This window comes from Myzus persicae, unplaced genomic scaffold (genome assembly GCF_001856785.1).
Source record: "Myzus persicae strain clone G006 unplaced genomic scaffold, MPER_G0061.0, whole genome shotgun sequence".
In the NCBI taxonomy this organism is placed as follows: domain Eukaryota; kingdom Metazoa; phylum Arthropoda; class Insecta; order Hemiptera; family Aphididae; genus Myzus; species Myzus persicae.
The window spans coordinates 22,614-36,932 of NW_019104079.1; the positions used below are offsets into that span (position 1 = coordinate 22,614).

Below are 14,319 nucleotides of genomic sequence, written 5' to 3' on the forward strand. Positions count from 1 at the left end.
TTTTTTTATATGATGTGCCATGGCTATAATTATTTGTTTTAGAAACTCATCACAAAATGTATTTATACATTTTTTTTAATTGACGGGGATTATATAAATGTAATTGTAAAACGCATAAATTAAGCGAATTGTGGTAACATAAACAATATACATATTATAAATTATAATATTATGTACAAATTATACATTCACTTAAACTTAATTCATGCAAAAGATTTATAACTACAGTACTATTTAGTTTAGTGCCAACAAATGGTTTCTATGGCTACGTATAATATGGTCAATATGTATAAGACTATTGACCCCATATGTATGCAGTCTTAAGGAGGAACAGTATCGTGTTTCGTATGTGCGTCATTATTGTTTTATTTTGTGGCCAGATAAACACTGTGTCTCGCATGATCTTTATTATTTATTCATTAGTTAAATGATGGTAGTGAGGTCGGTATCATTGGTCGAGTTAAAAAAACAACAATGGGCAAAAGAAAAAGGTAGGTAAAATATTTATTAAATCATTGTGCTAACATGGGATTATTTTTAAATTTTTAAAAATTTTTTTAATTATAACCACTTTTTTTAGAAGAGCTGGTAAAATTAAACAGTTACTGGAGAAATCAAAACACGCCAATCGTTTTTAATGATCAGAGGTATTCCAATTTCCAATAAATTATTTTATGATCATGGCATCTTACTAAATATTTTTTTTTCCATTACAGGGATCATGTCATATATCCAGAAATACGTTCAAATGACCTTGATCGCCTAGCCGCATACAAAGATTTACAAACACAAAAAATTTTAAGTTTTCCTCCGATTTCTCATGATAATCAAAAACAAAACTTACACAACGTAAGATAATACACGTTTAGTAATTTATATGACCTTAGCTTTAATACATTTTTTAAATGTTCATTATTATTTATTATTCATTATGTACTTGACACATAATTTATTTTAATCTTATTATGTACAGAATACTTACACTAATAAAATTGAAAAAGATCTAAACATTGATGCTGGAGTGATGGATGATTCTAAACCAAAAAGCACTCATACTATGTAAGTAAAAAATAATGCACCTAAAGGCTAAAATATTAAGACAATTTTGTATTTTGAATTAATAAAAATGTTACATTAAAATAAAAGATTAAATCGGACATACACAATATCAAAAGAAAACAATACTAATGAAGGAGGAGGGACACCAGAAAGACAAAAGTGGGATAAGCAATATAATGTTTTAAATGCTGGATTAAATCCTCCAAACTTCAATTCAAATGAGAGAAAATATTTAAGAAATGAAAGAAACGAGACGCCAAGTTGGGTAGAACATTCATCGGAAAACCCGTAAGTAATAAGTAGATTTTAATAAATCGAAAGTTATAAGACATGTAATATATTTATGAAGACTAAATATATATTGGGTATAATTTATACTTAAAATAGTTCTGCAACCAACGAAATTGGTAAAACACAATTCCAAGACACTCATAAACCTCCAGATTTTGGAGGTAGCTGTGACACTTTAAATTCATTAGATTCAAACAACGTTTGTAACAGGTGAAATATATCTTACTACCTACTACATAACAAGACATTTGATTGCTTGTACTAAAATAAATATATTCGACGAATATGACGTATTAATTATTTTTTTTTTTTATAAATACCATTAATATTCGGTACCTATATTATACATTTAAAAATTAAATGGTTTATTTTTTATTGCCATGTATGTGCTAGGACTTACTTACTAGGGCAAAATATTCCATTGACCACCGAAGAAATAGCTGCAAGAGAAGTTAAAAGGCAAAAAGCAATGGAACTTCAAGAAGCTATAAAACAACAGGTGAACTTGCCTAGAGCTTATAATTTGTAATGACTATCTATTAATAAATTAATTCTCATAATAGTTAAAAGAAAGACAATTAAAAAAAAAAGAAGAACTCGAAAAGAAAAAGCAGGACGATCTGATTGAAGAACGACGTATACAAAGGCAACAAGAAATTGAAAAAAAACGATTAGAAGACGAATTGAAACGACAAAGAGAAAAAGAAGTAAGTCGACAAATTATAATGTATACAATAATTATTATAATGCAAAACTATCATTGAGAGCGATAAAATATTGTTGTAATGAGCGTATTTTATCCAAATAGTTGTGTGATGAACGTAAAGCGAAAGCTATGCAAGAAGTTTTGGAGAATGCACAAAAACAAGCAAAGGAGGACAAATCCAAACACATGCAAAAAAAACGACAAAATCAGGAAGAAGTCAAAGAACAAATTTCCACAGAACCTGTAGTGGTAGTTAGTAATTGCAGTGAACCTAAACTTGAACCTAAAGTTTGCCTAGAACCAAAGGCACAACCAAACGCACCAAATCCAGTAGAGATTAAAGAGATCCCTAAGTTGCCGGACGTCGACGTAACACTTCAAACTTCACTCTCTCCTCTAAACCGCCAAAAATTGTTGACACCGAGCAAATTTCGGAGTCAGACTACTAGTGTAGCAATCCAAACTGATATTTTAAAGTAAATCTAAAACATAAATTTAACAAAACACTGTTTTTAGACTGGCAAGTCTTGGGAAATTACTTTTGTTTCAGGAAACCTGTGAAAACTTCGGTTAGTAATGTATATCAAAAATCTATAGATTTGGACCAAAGGCCAAAGTGGGGAGTGAACAGACCAGAAGTACAGTATGTCAAACAAAGTGCCAAAGATCCAAATTACCAGTTGAAACTGAGACAAAAATCACCGTGGGCCAGACGGATAAGTAATGCAAATTCAGCAAAAAGTCAATCACCAAACTTAAATGGACGAGCCGGGTATACAATTTTAAAATGTTTACCTTTAAAATAGTAAAATGTATTAGGCCATTAGGTATGTTTGTTCATATGGTCGTGTATATTATTTAAATGTATAGCTTAACGTTTCCGGATAATTATTCAAAAAAGACGTTTGCATACGGCCGGCCAAATTTTGCAGGTGTGTTGTGTGGAAAATGGCACCTACTTATTATTTGGATTATTATGTACTAAAATACACTTCACATTATCATAAAATGTTGCAGAAATGAAAAACAGTAAAAGTGTTCCAAATAAAACTCCTTCGTTGCCAGAAAGCATATCGGTTAAGGATGTGTTATACCAATTATCATCGTTAAGAAAAGTAAGAGTATACACCATACAGTATATATAATCCATAAGAATGAATAAATATATTGTTATTATAGTAGGTACCTATATACAACATTCTAATAAATAATAATAGTATAAGCTTATCGATTGGTAATGCGTAAACTGTATTTAGGTTTAAAACACCGTCGATAATTATTTATATTTTAATTAAATATATAGGCACACGAAAAACATTAATTGCAGTTGGATTGCATTCAGAACCTCTCTATTTTATTCATCGTAAAACGTTATCATATATAATATATAAAATATTATTTTATTATTATATTTAGCTATTAAACAGATGGTTGTTCGTGAGAAACCTTAAAGCTATATATTGTTGGTAGCTTATTAATAATTGTTAATTATCATTTTATTTGTTTGCATACAGGCACTAGAAACCAAACGAAAACATTGGAAAAGTGTTATTGCTGACGAATCACCATCATCAGATTCTTCATGATTATTTAATATTACTTTTATAAATCATTAATATTACCTCAATCCTAGGACTATTAGAACTACAGATAGCAGTAAAATAAAATATAACCGACAAACACTAACTTTAAATATTAAGCAATATTAATAACATTATTTTTCTCTACAGTTTCAATATTTTCAAATAAAATGCATGGAAGATGCATTGATACATTATTTCAAAGGTACCTACGTAACCAAACTTAAAAGTTAAAACTTTAAAATTATTTTTAGTTATATTTTTTCAATATAACTTGTTTTCTTGTTGAAAAAATTTTGATTTTGTTAAATTGCTTATATGTACAAAGTATAATTATTGTTCTATGTTAAAATGTAATTCTATTATATAAACAATTATTATAATTTTAACTTTTTAAATAAACAACTTTCGACTGTTGTTTTTTAATTGTTTAATTGTATAATTATGTCGTATGTGTACCTATCTAAATATTAATAATCGTTATTAAATATTTAACCTACATAAAAATACGACTTATACGTTGTATTATTATAAGCTGCTATAGTAAAAGCATGAAAAATTGTGAAATTTTAAGTTCAATTAAAAATTAAGAACGTAATTTACCACAGAAATTTATTTATAAAATTGGTTAAGTTCTAAAATGTATTTGCGAAATAAAATTTAAAATTTTTAATGTTATATAAAAGGTAGGTACCTACCTATACAAATTATATGTACTATTTTATTGAATTTTATTCTATTATATTAATATATTACCATATCATACCTATATATCATCTATAATAATTAAACATAGATATTAATCGTATACTGTTAGAAATAAATTACATTTGTAACATTGTAACATGTTATATTTATTAATTAGTTATTTAAAAAAATTTAGTTTGTAATCAAACAAAATCATAAAAATAACTTGAAGGCCAAAATGTTGTATCATAAATTTTTTTGTACATATATACTTATGGAGTTACATTATATACCTAAAAGTTCCATGTAATTATTATTTATTATACACACACATAGTTATAATATAGGTATTTCTAAATATTTAACTTTAAACTAAATTTTATGTCAATAAGAATATAGTTATTACTTATTTTTCTCAGGCTTTTATAGGTGTTTAGTACCGAAAATTTACATTAATAACAATTAATTTTAAAAAATGAAAACGATTTAAACATTTATACACAAAAAAATACTATTTACATTAACAGTATTAGTTGCAAAATATGTCAAACAACATAAATACATAATTTGTAATTTCTAGGTTCATATACTAAAATATATTGTTTTGAGTGTATGAGACTATTTACATTTTGTTTATGTATAAAAGATTAAAAAAACATATTTTCGCATGAGACAGTTAGAAACACACTTATGTATGATGCATATTTTAGTCCTATAGTGTTATTTTACCTACTTGATTTAATTGTTGTTGTACAATTATTGATGAAAAAAATCGGTTAAATTGACATAAGTTTATATGCTATTTTAATAATACATAAACGGTAATTAAATCAGTATACAATTTTGAGTCTATAGAAATTGGGGGTATATAGGTAATGCTTACCTATCCGGCATTAAACAAATGTAGAATTTAAATTTCAAAAACGTCGCCCATTTCGTATATGTAATATATTTAATAAAGCCAATTCTAAATTTGTTGGTCGTAAATTATTTAAGTACTTCTTTAATGATCGATTTGATAAGTACTACCTGTATATTATACTAATTTATTCATATTTTTTGTTAACAGGTCAATTACTCGATGCTTAAAAAATTATAACATTTATGGATTTTATTAAAACAATTACAAGAAAATGGCTTCCCAAATTGAAGAGTTTCTTGCTAAAAAGAAAGAACAAACTACACTTTTGGATTTACATAACTGTACTGCCAATTCAAAGGAAGAATTAAGAAAACTCGTGGAAAAAGTGCCCGAATTCAAGATAAAACCAGAAAAAGTAATTTTTAAATTTTAATTATCTGCTACCTACTTTAAAGCGATACCATATTAAAATATATTAATATCAATACTTGCCATACATTATATCATACTACCTAAATCATTGATATAATAATGTATATCATGTATAGATAAGCCTCAAGTGCTATTAATAATTGCAATTTTTTTAAAAAATCTTTGAAACTTGAAATAATTATACATTAATTTAAACTATGAGGTTAAAACTATAAACAGGTTAACAACCATAACACCTACAATTTTGTTTCATCTTATAATATTTCTATTTTAAGTGGATCTTATATAAATATTAATAATTTAATACTGTACTAACGTCCTACTTAAATATATTCGATATTGCATAACCACTTTCTAATCAAATACAATATAATTATTTCAATTATAGTTTTAGGTACCAACATAATTATCTTCATATTTATCAAAAAGTACTGAATATTAGGTTTTATTTTTGAAATACCTAGTACCAGTAATTTGATACGTCATAATATGTTAAAAACTACACAATGTTATCAAATTAATTTATAAGAATATTTTTTTCGATTTTTTTTTTTAGAAACTGGGCGATATTAAGATAAGAGAAAAAAAATTCAAATTTAAACTACCTAAGAAAGAAAGTAAAAAATCATTTCCATTTGCTGAGCCAACTCCGTCAGAAATGAAAGGAGTTTCATTAGACGAGTTGTACTCGGTAAACATCCCATGGAAAATGCTTACTTCTCTTCGCCCAAAATCAAAAATCGATGAAGAATATTTTTCGAGGTAACGTTTTAAAAACAAATGTTCGCATTTTGTCACAAGGAATATTTTTACCTATTAGGTATTTAATATCACATTTTATATGATTACGTTTTCAATGTCAATAATAAAATATATATTTGAGAGGAGGTAGGTATGGTCTTCACTCTTAAAACAATTCAACAGTTACATTTATAAGGAACTTATAAATCTTAAAACAATAAAAAGGTACCTACTCTGCAATAAGTTTATTCATAATTTAAACAACAATATTAAACTCCAAGTATCGATAACTTTTTTATTAGTTAGCATACTTTTGTAGGTATAGGTAGGGCTACTGTGGAAAAAACGTGATGAAAAATAAAAAAAATCCAAAGTGTTATGCACGAGGTTACATTTTCATGGCAGTTTTACATTAAATCAGAGTTATATAATAACTAATCAACTAAGTAAACAAACTATTATTATTTATTATATAGACTTTAGGCATTAGGCTTATAGATTGAAATTTGGTAATTACAGATAGGTTAAAATTGAAAATTGTTAACCCTATAAAAATGGAAGTAATCTAGTAGGTAATAAACTAATAACTAATAAGCTATATTTGCAAACTAATACAAATATCGACAGTTAGATTTTATTCTTATGCGGCTGTCGGGCTGACGGACTGAACATTGAAATATTGTCCTTAGAAAACCGATATGTGGTACAGTACTGTTTATAGCTTCTACCAGGCTACGTACACTGGTGTCTACTATCTAACCTTCAAATACCTATACTTATACCTATTTTTTATGGATAAATTGTTGTTTTTTATATTGTAGACAAGTGGAACTAGGTACGGCCACGCTTAAGACCAGGAACGCGGAAAAAAGAACCCCTCGCGATAGTTTTCTGCGGAAAAAGAAAAATGCGTCCGGAGGAGTGGAGTCGAAGTTTTTGTCGTGCAAAGAGTGCGGCATCGAATTCTGTACGGGCGAGAGCTGTAAGATATTCGACTACGATTCGTTCAAACGGGTTGCGGTGTCGGCCGTACAGACGACCACAGAACAGACGCAAGAGCCCGCTTTCCAGGAAAAGAAGTTGTCGAAAAAGAAAAATGCTAGTAAAGGACTTAAAGCGAAATCGCGAGGGCCAGTGGTTAACGTCAAAAACGCCCAGGTAAAGAAAAACGGAGAGAGAATTATTATCGGGGTGAACACAAAAAAAAAAAATTCTATCGCTGTTCCTGAAAAGTTAATCACCGACAAGTCCAACGAGAATGGCAAGACAATTATAAAGAATAAATTATATTCATCGAAAGCTGATACAAAAGTAACAAAGGAGAATTCAATTAAAAAAACACGAATTGTCGAAAACAAAAAGTCGTAAAATACCTATATTATATTACACAAACAATGAATACTGAATAGGTACTTTTTTTACATATTTCTTTATAATAATTATTATTATACGATATTATATTATTCTGGGATAGGTACCTACTATTGTTATTTGTATTTTTACCAATGATTTTCAATTTTTTTTCATGAACACTATAATAAGTCATCATCAACATTATTTGCATATTTTTATACTTTATTATCTACAAAATAAATGAATTATTTAGTTGGTACATTTTGATCTATAAAATTGAAGCACTGTTCGTTGGCAATCTCATCTCTTGTCTCTTGAGAAAAGCTAGACCAATAGGGCTAATTTATTTTTGCTTGTAGGTACCCTTATGGTTTAAAAAAAAAAAATTTGAAAAGTTGCCCGAAAAATGTGCTCGCACAAGGATTTTAAGATTTACGATGGAAATCGAAAATACCTTTTTGTGTATAAATGGTAGCCAATGGCTACACATCTTACAAATTATAATATTAATATAAAAGAAATAATTAGTGAAAATTAATATTTTTGTACATACCTATACAAAACATGATTATCGGTTGCCATTTCACTAGGGCAGATGAGATAAGAGCATGTATCAAAATATCAAATAGTCACGTTTATGGACTCAAATAAAGAAATTACCTTTCCTATATCAAAACATATATTATGAGTGTTGCAAGTGTTGATGGTATATTCGTAATTTCTTCTTCTTCTTGTGGAGTTCGGCCTTTAAGACCATCCCTTCTAACAAATTTATCGCCATCTTTCCCTATCCCCAACATCTTTTTTGATTCAATCCTCCCATCGGAAACGCGGTATACCTAGGTAGGTAATGGTATAGTTTCCCAATTGGATCTTCTTTAATAACCCCCTCGATAACCGAGCCCTCTTTCCTCCAAGCTTTACCAGCCCTCATTAATCTTTTTCTCGTAGTTTTTGCCATGATATAAGTTCTTAAATTCTTCATTTTGTGCCTTGGGGTATCCTCTATTCCCCAGTGTCAGATACATGGCCCATAAATTATTTTTAAAATTTTTCTCTAGAACACTGCAAGTGATATTTCGTCCACCTTTCTCAGTTTTAATGCTTCAGAAATATACAACACTGCTGGCCAAATCATGTACCTACAATTGAATTTTTAATTTTTTAATAAATCTTGAGCAAAATATGGCTTTCCTTGGCCAAAAAACACCTATTTCCAATTTTTATTCTATAGTGCCCACCTTCATCTTAAATTCTTAAGATCATTATGTTGCGTTATTATAGATCCTAGGAATTTAAAAAGTTATACTCTCTTAATATGTGTAGCTTATATAGCTCATATAGGTACACAACAACTAGGTACTTAACCGATTTTGTGAAAATTTGATATTGTGCTTGGAGAAATCAGAATCATATACTCGTAGACATCATACTGGTATAGCTTATACGGCCATATCTCAAGTTTTATTTTTTAAGTGAGCACCAAAATATGGGCCAAAAGACTCCCATAAATTTGTTACACCAAATTGTTGGAATTTGGAAGTATTATCATGACAACGACATCGCATTCCAGAACTTGGGAGATGTGTTGCTTAAATTATACACTACATTTTAATTTAATTAATTATCATATATATGATGTGTAAAACTGATAATATTATGATTATGAAACAAAATTTCATAATCAATCAATACAGTCTTAAATCTCGTATAAATAAAGTTTGGCAAAAATAATTTAGATAACTGCAAGATGTTAATAATATATTTGTTATTTTTCTATGAATTACCAGATCAGTTTAAAATCATTTTCTGTTCAATTCATTTAATTTGAACACAATGTCTACAGTGATCCGAATCATCTATTTACAAGATAAGCATGTGATTTTTTTAATTCAACAACTTAAACTGATTGAGATAATAATATACATGTACAATTACTAAAGCATTAAAGCAAAAATGTACATTACTTTCAACATTCTATTTTATTTATTACAAAATAAATATGTACAATTTTGTTGTATCACAATTCTTATTTATTAATAGATAGGTACACAAAATATATACAATCTTTTATATCATATTATATACAAGGTATTTACATATTATATTTCAATTGTTCTATAATGTAGCTAAAATTCTTGTAAAACCTACAGCTGCTGAGAGTAATGTCTGTCCTACTCCCCAAAACATTGCATACAACGGTTGCATTTGAATACTAGATGCTCGATAGACAAACGCTATGGTAGCACTGCTGACTATGCCTGAACTAAGTGGAGCAAATATTCCAACCAATAGAATGAACAATGGAAAAAACCTAGAACATAAACAAATGAGTAATACAAATAACATAATAACAAAATAGTAATATGTAACCTTAAAACATTTACGAGTAAATATTATGAAACAAATTTAAAATTTAAAAAAACTGTGAAAAATGATAAAAAAGAAAAAATAGATGATAAATCAAGTTTGGTGTTGGTAATATGTGGCTCTTTAAATAAACATCTTTTAAGGCTATACCAAACTTATTAGTGCATTTCTTTTGTAGGTTACTTATTTCTTAAAATGCATCTAGAATAGTACAGGAAAAATAACACATTTGTATATTTTATAGTTTTTATTACATCTATATTCAAATATTAATTGTTTCAAGGGAGTTGAGTAGAGAATGTAGTAAGCAGTGTCGTGCTAAGTAAGATTGACGGCCCAGGGCAATAATATTGGATGATCCTATTCAACATACATACTCAAACCACAAAAATTGCTCAATGTGCTTTGGTACCCCTAAAGTTGATGGCACCCTAATACACTTTCATCATTTGCCCCCTCTCCTTCGGCATGGCCCTGGAGGTCAAATTGAATTTCCACCACTCATCAAAGTATGAATTCAGCTATGAAACTCTCAAGTCACTAATCAAATGTTATATGTATGTCATTGCTAGGAAGTAGGTTTGGAGGCACAGTCATTGTATATATAATAATATTTAAGACTCAATTTAGAACAAAAAAAAAAAATAATAAAAATGAAAACAAAATATTATCTTACTTTCCAAAATTATGTTTATGGAGTGTAGCAAAAGCAATTATCGCAGCTACAGTATGGACAATAGCAGATGAGAATAAGGCCCATAAAAAAGTTTGATACCACATTTCTGAAAATTGTTAGCAAAAAAATCAATATATTTTTATATTGTGATATCAATTAATATTTTTATGGATTACCAGGAAATGTACTAAGAGGGCGTTGAGATGCCAAACCAATAACGTTGGATATCGGAACTAGTTCAGGATTCTTGAAATCGTTGAGTGGCATCATTTTTCAAATACAATCGTTCATGTGAAGAAAGAAAACCCTTTTAAGCCATTTAATAGTGTTGGTAGATTATACAATATAAAGTTTTTACTGAATGTTTTGTAATATTATTTTACTAACAGTCAAAGGACTAAGAATTAAACATTAAATTTTAACACTGGTGCGTGTATCAGTTGTTAAAACTACAGTTATTTGTTTAAATTTTGATAATTTAACTTAAAATTAACTTTAAAGTTAAAACTCCATCGATTCATTTTTTACTTATCATCACGGTTAAAGATACTATATCAGCAAACCGTGCTTATCATTGTTTTTGTTTTTGAATGATAAAAATTGTATCAAAATCCTAATCGGGATAAGCGAATAACCTTATGCTTATCCGTTATCGAGTATCGACACAACTTAAATAGTTAAATCACCATCGTTATTCGTTCTGTGCTAACGTGCTAATAACTATACCTAGGTACTGCAATAAGTACTCAATACCTATTTCATACTCAGTATATTTTATTTTAATATTGTGTACTATTTTGTTATTTAATACAATTTAATTGAACTGCTTAACAGGGTAGACAACTACTTTGGAATTACATCATGGATTCTCAGGACTATTCCGACAGCAGTGATGAAAATGATTCAGACTACAAACCACCAGGTATTAATTATTAGCATCCTAATGAAATAATATTTTATTATTATAACTAGCCAACTAGATAGTTTAAAATTCATTTATTATCATTATAATATATACACAATTAGTACAATCACAGTACCTAATGCTTGGTCTATTATGAAGAAAATATTAAATAAGTCCTCAAATGTATTAATAATGATGAATTTCTAAGGACTAAACAACATAATAGGTACAATATTTTATTATCAAAATACATGATTTAGTTTTAAAAATTATATACTTTGGTTTAAACTGTTTATTGTTATTATGTTTATCAATTTATTTTAAATATTTGTTTCATATTTATCTCTAGGCGAAGATGAAAAATTATCAGAAGTTGATTCAGATGATCCAATTGAAGATGACGAGGATAGCGTCAGTACATCTGCTAAAAAATCAAAGAGAACTAAAAAGAAACCAATGACTAAGATGGGAAAAAGAGGCTCACTAAAAAAATCAAAAAAAGTGTAATACTTAATTGTTTTTAAGTTTTAAATATTGAATCATGTTTATTTTGTTTACTTTTACAGAGTAATTGATGATGAAACTATTGAAAAAACAAAAGAAGAAGTAAATACTCTTCTTAACTCCTCTGAAGATGATAAAAAGCGTTTGGATGCTTTGTGGGAAGGTAATAATTAATCTCATATCAATAATTAGTATTTAAAACAAAACAAAATATTTTAAAAATTATAATTTATAAAATATAAGGTATAAGAACTAAAATATTTTAACAAATTTCTATTTTATTTTTAGAATTTCAACGACCTATTCCAAAAAAATCTTCCAATACACCTATCACCAGTGAAAATAAAGCCAAATCAAAAGAATCTATAAAAGTATCTGATAAACCAGAAACAACTAAAAAAAGAAACTTTGAATCATTATTTGACAGCTCTGACTCATCTAAAAAGTAAATACATTTATATTTTTTTATTATTCAACTTTTTAATTAAATTTAATTGCTTTACCTTAATAACCCTGAAAAATTTATCAGTACTATTGTAAAACTAAAGTGCATTTAGTTGAAGGCGCGAAAAATGAAAGCTGAGCCTCATGGCTTGTAGTTTGTGCTCCGCTACATTAATTTATAAAATGTAAGGTAGCCTTTCTATAAAAAAAATTAAATATAATAACACCCATATTATCTATAAATAATTTAATAATTAAAAATATTTATTAGTTTATGATTTGGTTAACATCATCGAAAAATGCCGCTTGGTGGATGACTGGCAACTCTCATTTTTGATAGTACATAAAAAATAACATCCGACAATCATATATTATATGATGTACAAAAAATCTTTGTTTGTCAAATACTGTAACAATATTCTGAAGAGGTATTCAAACTGTCCATCGCGGCTCCAAATGGTGTCACGAGTATTTTGTAAGGGAGCCATAGGACTGCAGATGAAAAAAATAACGATTATTATATTATTTCTAAAAGTAAAACATTTAATTTAAATTATTTATGCATAATTTAACATTAAAACATTTTTTTCCTGTTCTTAATAATTATTAATTTGTGCAAATGTTGTTAAAAGTTTGTAAAAAATAATTAATAATTATTGAAGCTTCATCTAATCACATACATTTACTTATATTCACAAGTTTTTATTTTTGTACTTCTTGGTTTATATAGAAAATATTGATCTCTAGGTACATTTTTTAATACTTATAGTTTTTTTATAGTTGATTTACTTAGTTTATTTCAAAGTTTATATTGCATTTAAATTAACAAAGAATATAATATAAAATTGTATTATTTAATTGTGAATAGTAACATTAAATTGCAATACATTTATGAAAAATGTAAAAGCATTCATTAGTTACTATAAATAAACTCAATTTTTATTATGATTATTTTGTTTAAACGTTTTTGTTTTTCAGGGTGGATAATAATGACGACAATTCAAATACACCTAAGTCTCCAGAAACTAAAAGTGCGGCAGCCCCTATTGCTACAAAATCATCAGGTGGTTTAGCAAATATTTTGAGTCAAATAGGAAAAAAAAGTAAACTGACGGTTTTAGAAAAATCCAAACAAGATTGGGATGGTTACAAAAAAAAAGAAGGAATTGTTGAAGAATTAGTCACACACAATAAAGGAAAAGATGGGTTGGTGTTTAAATATTTTGTTAATTGTAAAACTTTTAAAATATTATTTAATGGGTTATATTGTTGTTCTAGGTACTTAGAAAAGCAAGACTTTTTAGAACGGACAGATTTACGACAATTTGAATTGGAAAAAGCAATGAGAGCTGCCAATAGATCACACAGAAGTTAAACATGGTATCATTCATTTTATATTATGTCAATAATCCCTACTATTTAAATAATTGGTTGTAAACTTTTAAATTGTATTAAATTTAAATTAATATACTTTTTTTTTAAATTCTTCTAAGTAAATTATTATTAGTTAATTTTATATGACACTAGGTAGTTAAAAATGTATTGTCTGTATTTATAAATTAGTTTATTATATACAAACAACTGAATTGAAAAAAAAATACATTGTAGAATATTTGAAGACAATTGATACATAATAAACCTCCAAACTTAATATGTTTATAATTTTTTTTATGTAATTTAGTATTCATAACAATTATTTTTAATAAATAT

At 27.4% G+C, this 14,319-nt stretch overlaps 4 protein-coding genes across 8 annotated transcripts; 3 read left to right on the forward strand and 1 right to left on the reverse strand.

Moving 5' to 3' along the window:
- Nucleotides 1-290: 290 nt before the first annotated feature.
- LOC111038440 (DNA ligase 1) lies at nt 291-3,684 on the forward strand. Of its 3 annotated transcripts, XM_022321542.1 has the most exons (13): nt 291-491; nt 581-647; nt 717-849; nt 974-1,059; nt 1,147-1,347; nt 1,447-1,560; nt 1,744-1,849; nt 1,914-2,057; nt 2,159-2,532; nt 2,607-2,828; nt 2,927-2,988; nt 3,074-3,171; nt 3,571-3,684. In XM_022321542.1, exons 1-13 carry the CDS (start codon nt 428-430, stop codon nt 3,640-3,642), a joined length of 1,743 nt encoding a protein of 580 aa, XP_022177234.1. In that variant the 5' UTR covers nt 291-427; the 3' UTR covers nt 3,643-3,684. The 3 variants fall into 3 exon arrangements, 2 of the variants coding, with proteins under 2 accessions (XP_022177234.1, XP_022177235.1); XR_002604986.1 differs by lacking the exon at nt 2,927-2,988 and having other exon boundaries at nt 292-491; XM_022321543.1 differs by lacking the exons at nt 2,927-2,988; nt 3,571-3,684 and having other exon boundaries at nt 292-491; nt 3,074-3,172.
- A 70-nt stretch (nt 3,685-3,754) lies between these two features.
- On the forward strand, nt 3,755-7,778 carry LOC111038442. Of its 2 annotated transcripts, XM_022321545.1 has the most exons (4): nt 3,755-3,841; nt 5,393-5,600; nt 6,174-6,379; nt 7,180-7,778. In XM_022321545.1, exons 2-4 carry the CDS (start codon nt 5,457-5,459, stop codon nt 7,724-7,726), a joined length of 897 nt encoding a protein of 298 aa, XP_022177237.1. In that variant the 5' UTR covers nt 3,755-3,841; nt 5,393-5,456; the 3' UTR covers nt 7,727-7,778. The 2 variants fall into 2 exon arrangements, with proteins under 2 accessions (XP_022177237.1, XP_022177236.1); XM_022321544.1 differs by lacking the exon at nt 3,755-3,841 and having other exon boundaries at nt 4,719-5,600.
- A 1,959-nt stretch (nt 7,779-9,737) lies between these two features.
- Nucleotides 9,738-11,276, reverse strand: LOC111038436 (transmembrane protein 170A). Its single transcript, XM_022321537.1, has 3 exons — nt 10,934-11,276; nt 10,758-10,863; nt 9,738-10,025 (listed from the first exon to the last, which is right to left on the reverse strand). Exons 1-3 carry the CDS (start codon nt 11,025-11,027, stop codon nt 9,830-9,832), a joined length of 396 nt encoding a protein of 131 aa, XP_022177229.1. The 5' UTR covers nt 11,028-11,276; the 3' UTR covers nt 9,738-9,829.
- Nucleotides 11,277-11,364: 88 nt separating this feature from the next.
- Nucleotides 11,365-14,262, forward strand: LOC111038435 (craniofacial development protein 1). 2 transcript variants are annotated; one of them, XM_022321535.1, is made up of 7 exons: nt 11,365-11,487; nt 11,592-11,679; nt 12,011-12,164; nt 12,228-12,328; nt 12,454-12,610; nt 13,588-13,815; nt 13,888-14,262. In XM_022321535.1, the coding sequence occupies exons 2-7, from the start codon at nt 11,619-11,621 to the stop codon at nt 13,982-13,984; spliced, it is 798 nt and encodes a 265-aa protein (XP_022177227.1). In that variant the 5' UTR covers nt 11,365-11,487; nt 11,592-11,618; the 3' UTR covers nt 13,985-14,262. The 2 variants fall into 2 exon arrangements, with proteins under 2 accessions (XP_022177227.1, XP_022177228.1); XM_022321536.1 differs by lacking the exon at nt 11,365-11,487 and having other exon boundaries at nt 11,494-11,679.
- Nucleotides 14,263-14,319: the final 57 nt, after the last annotated feature.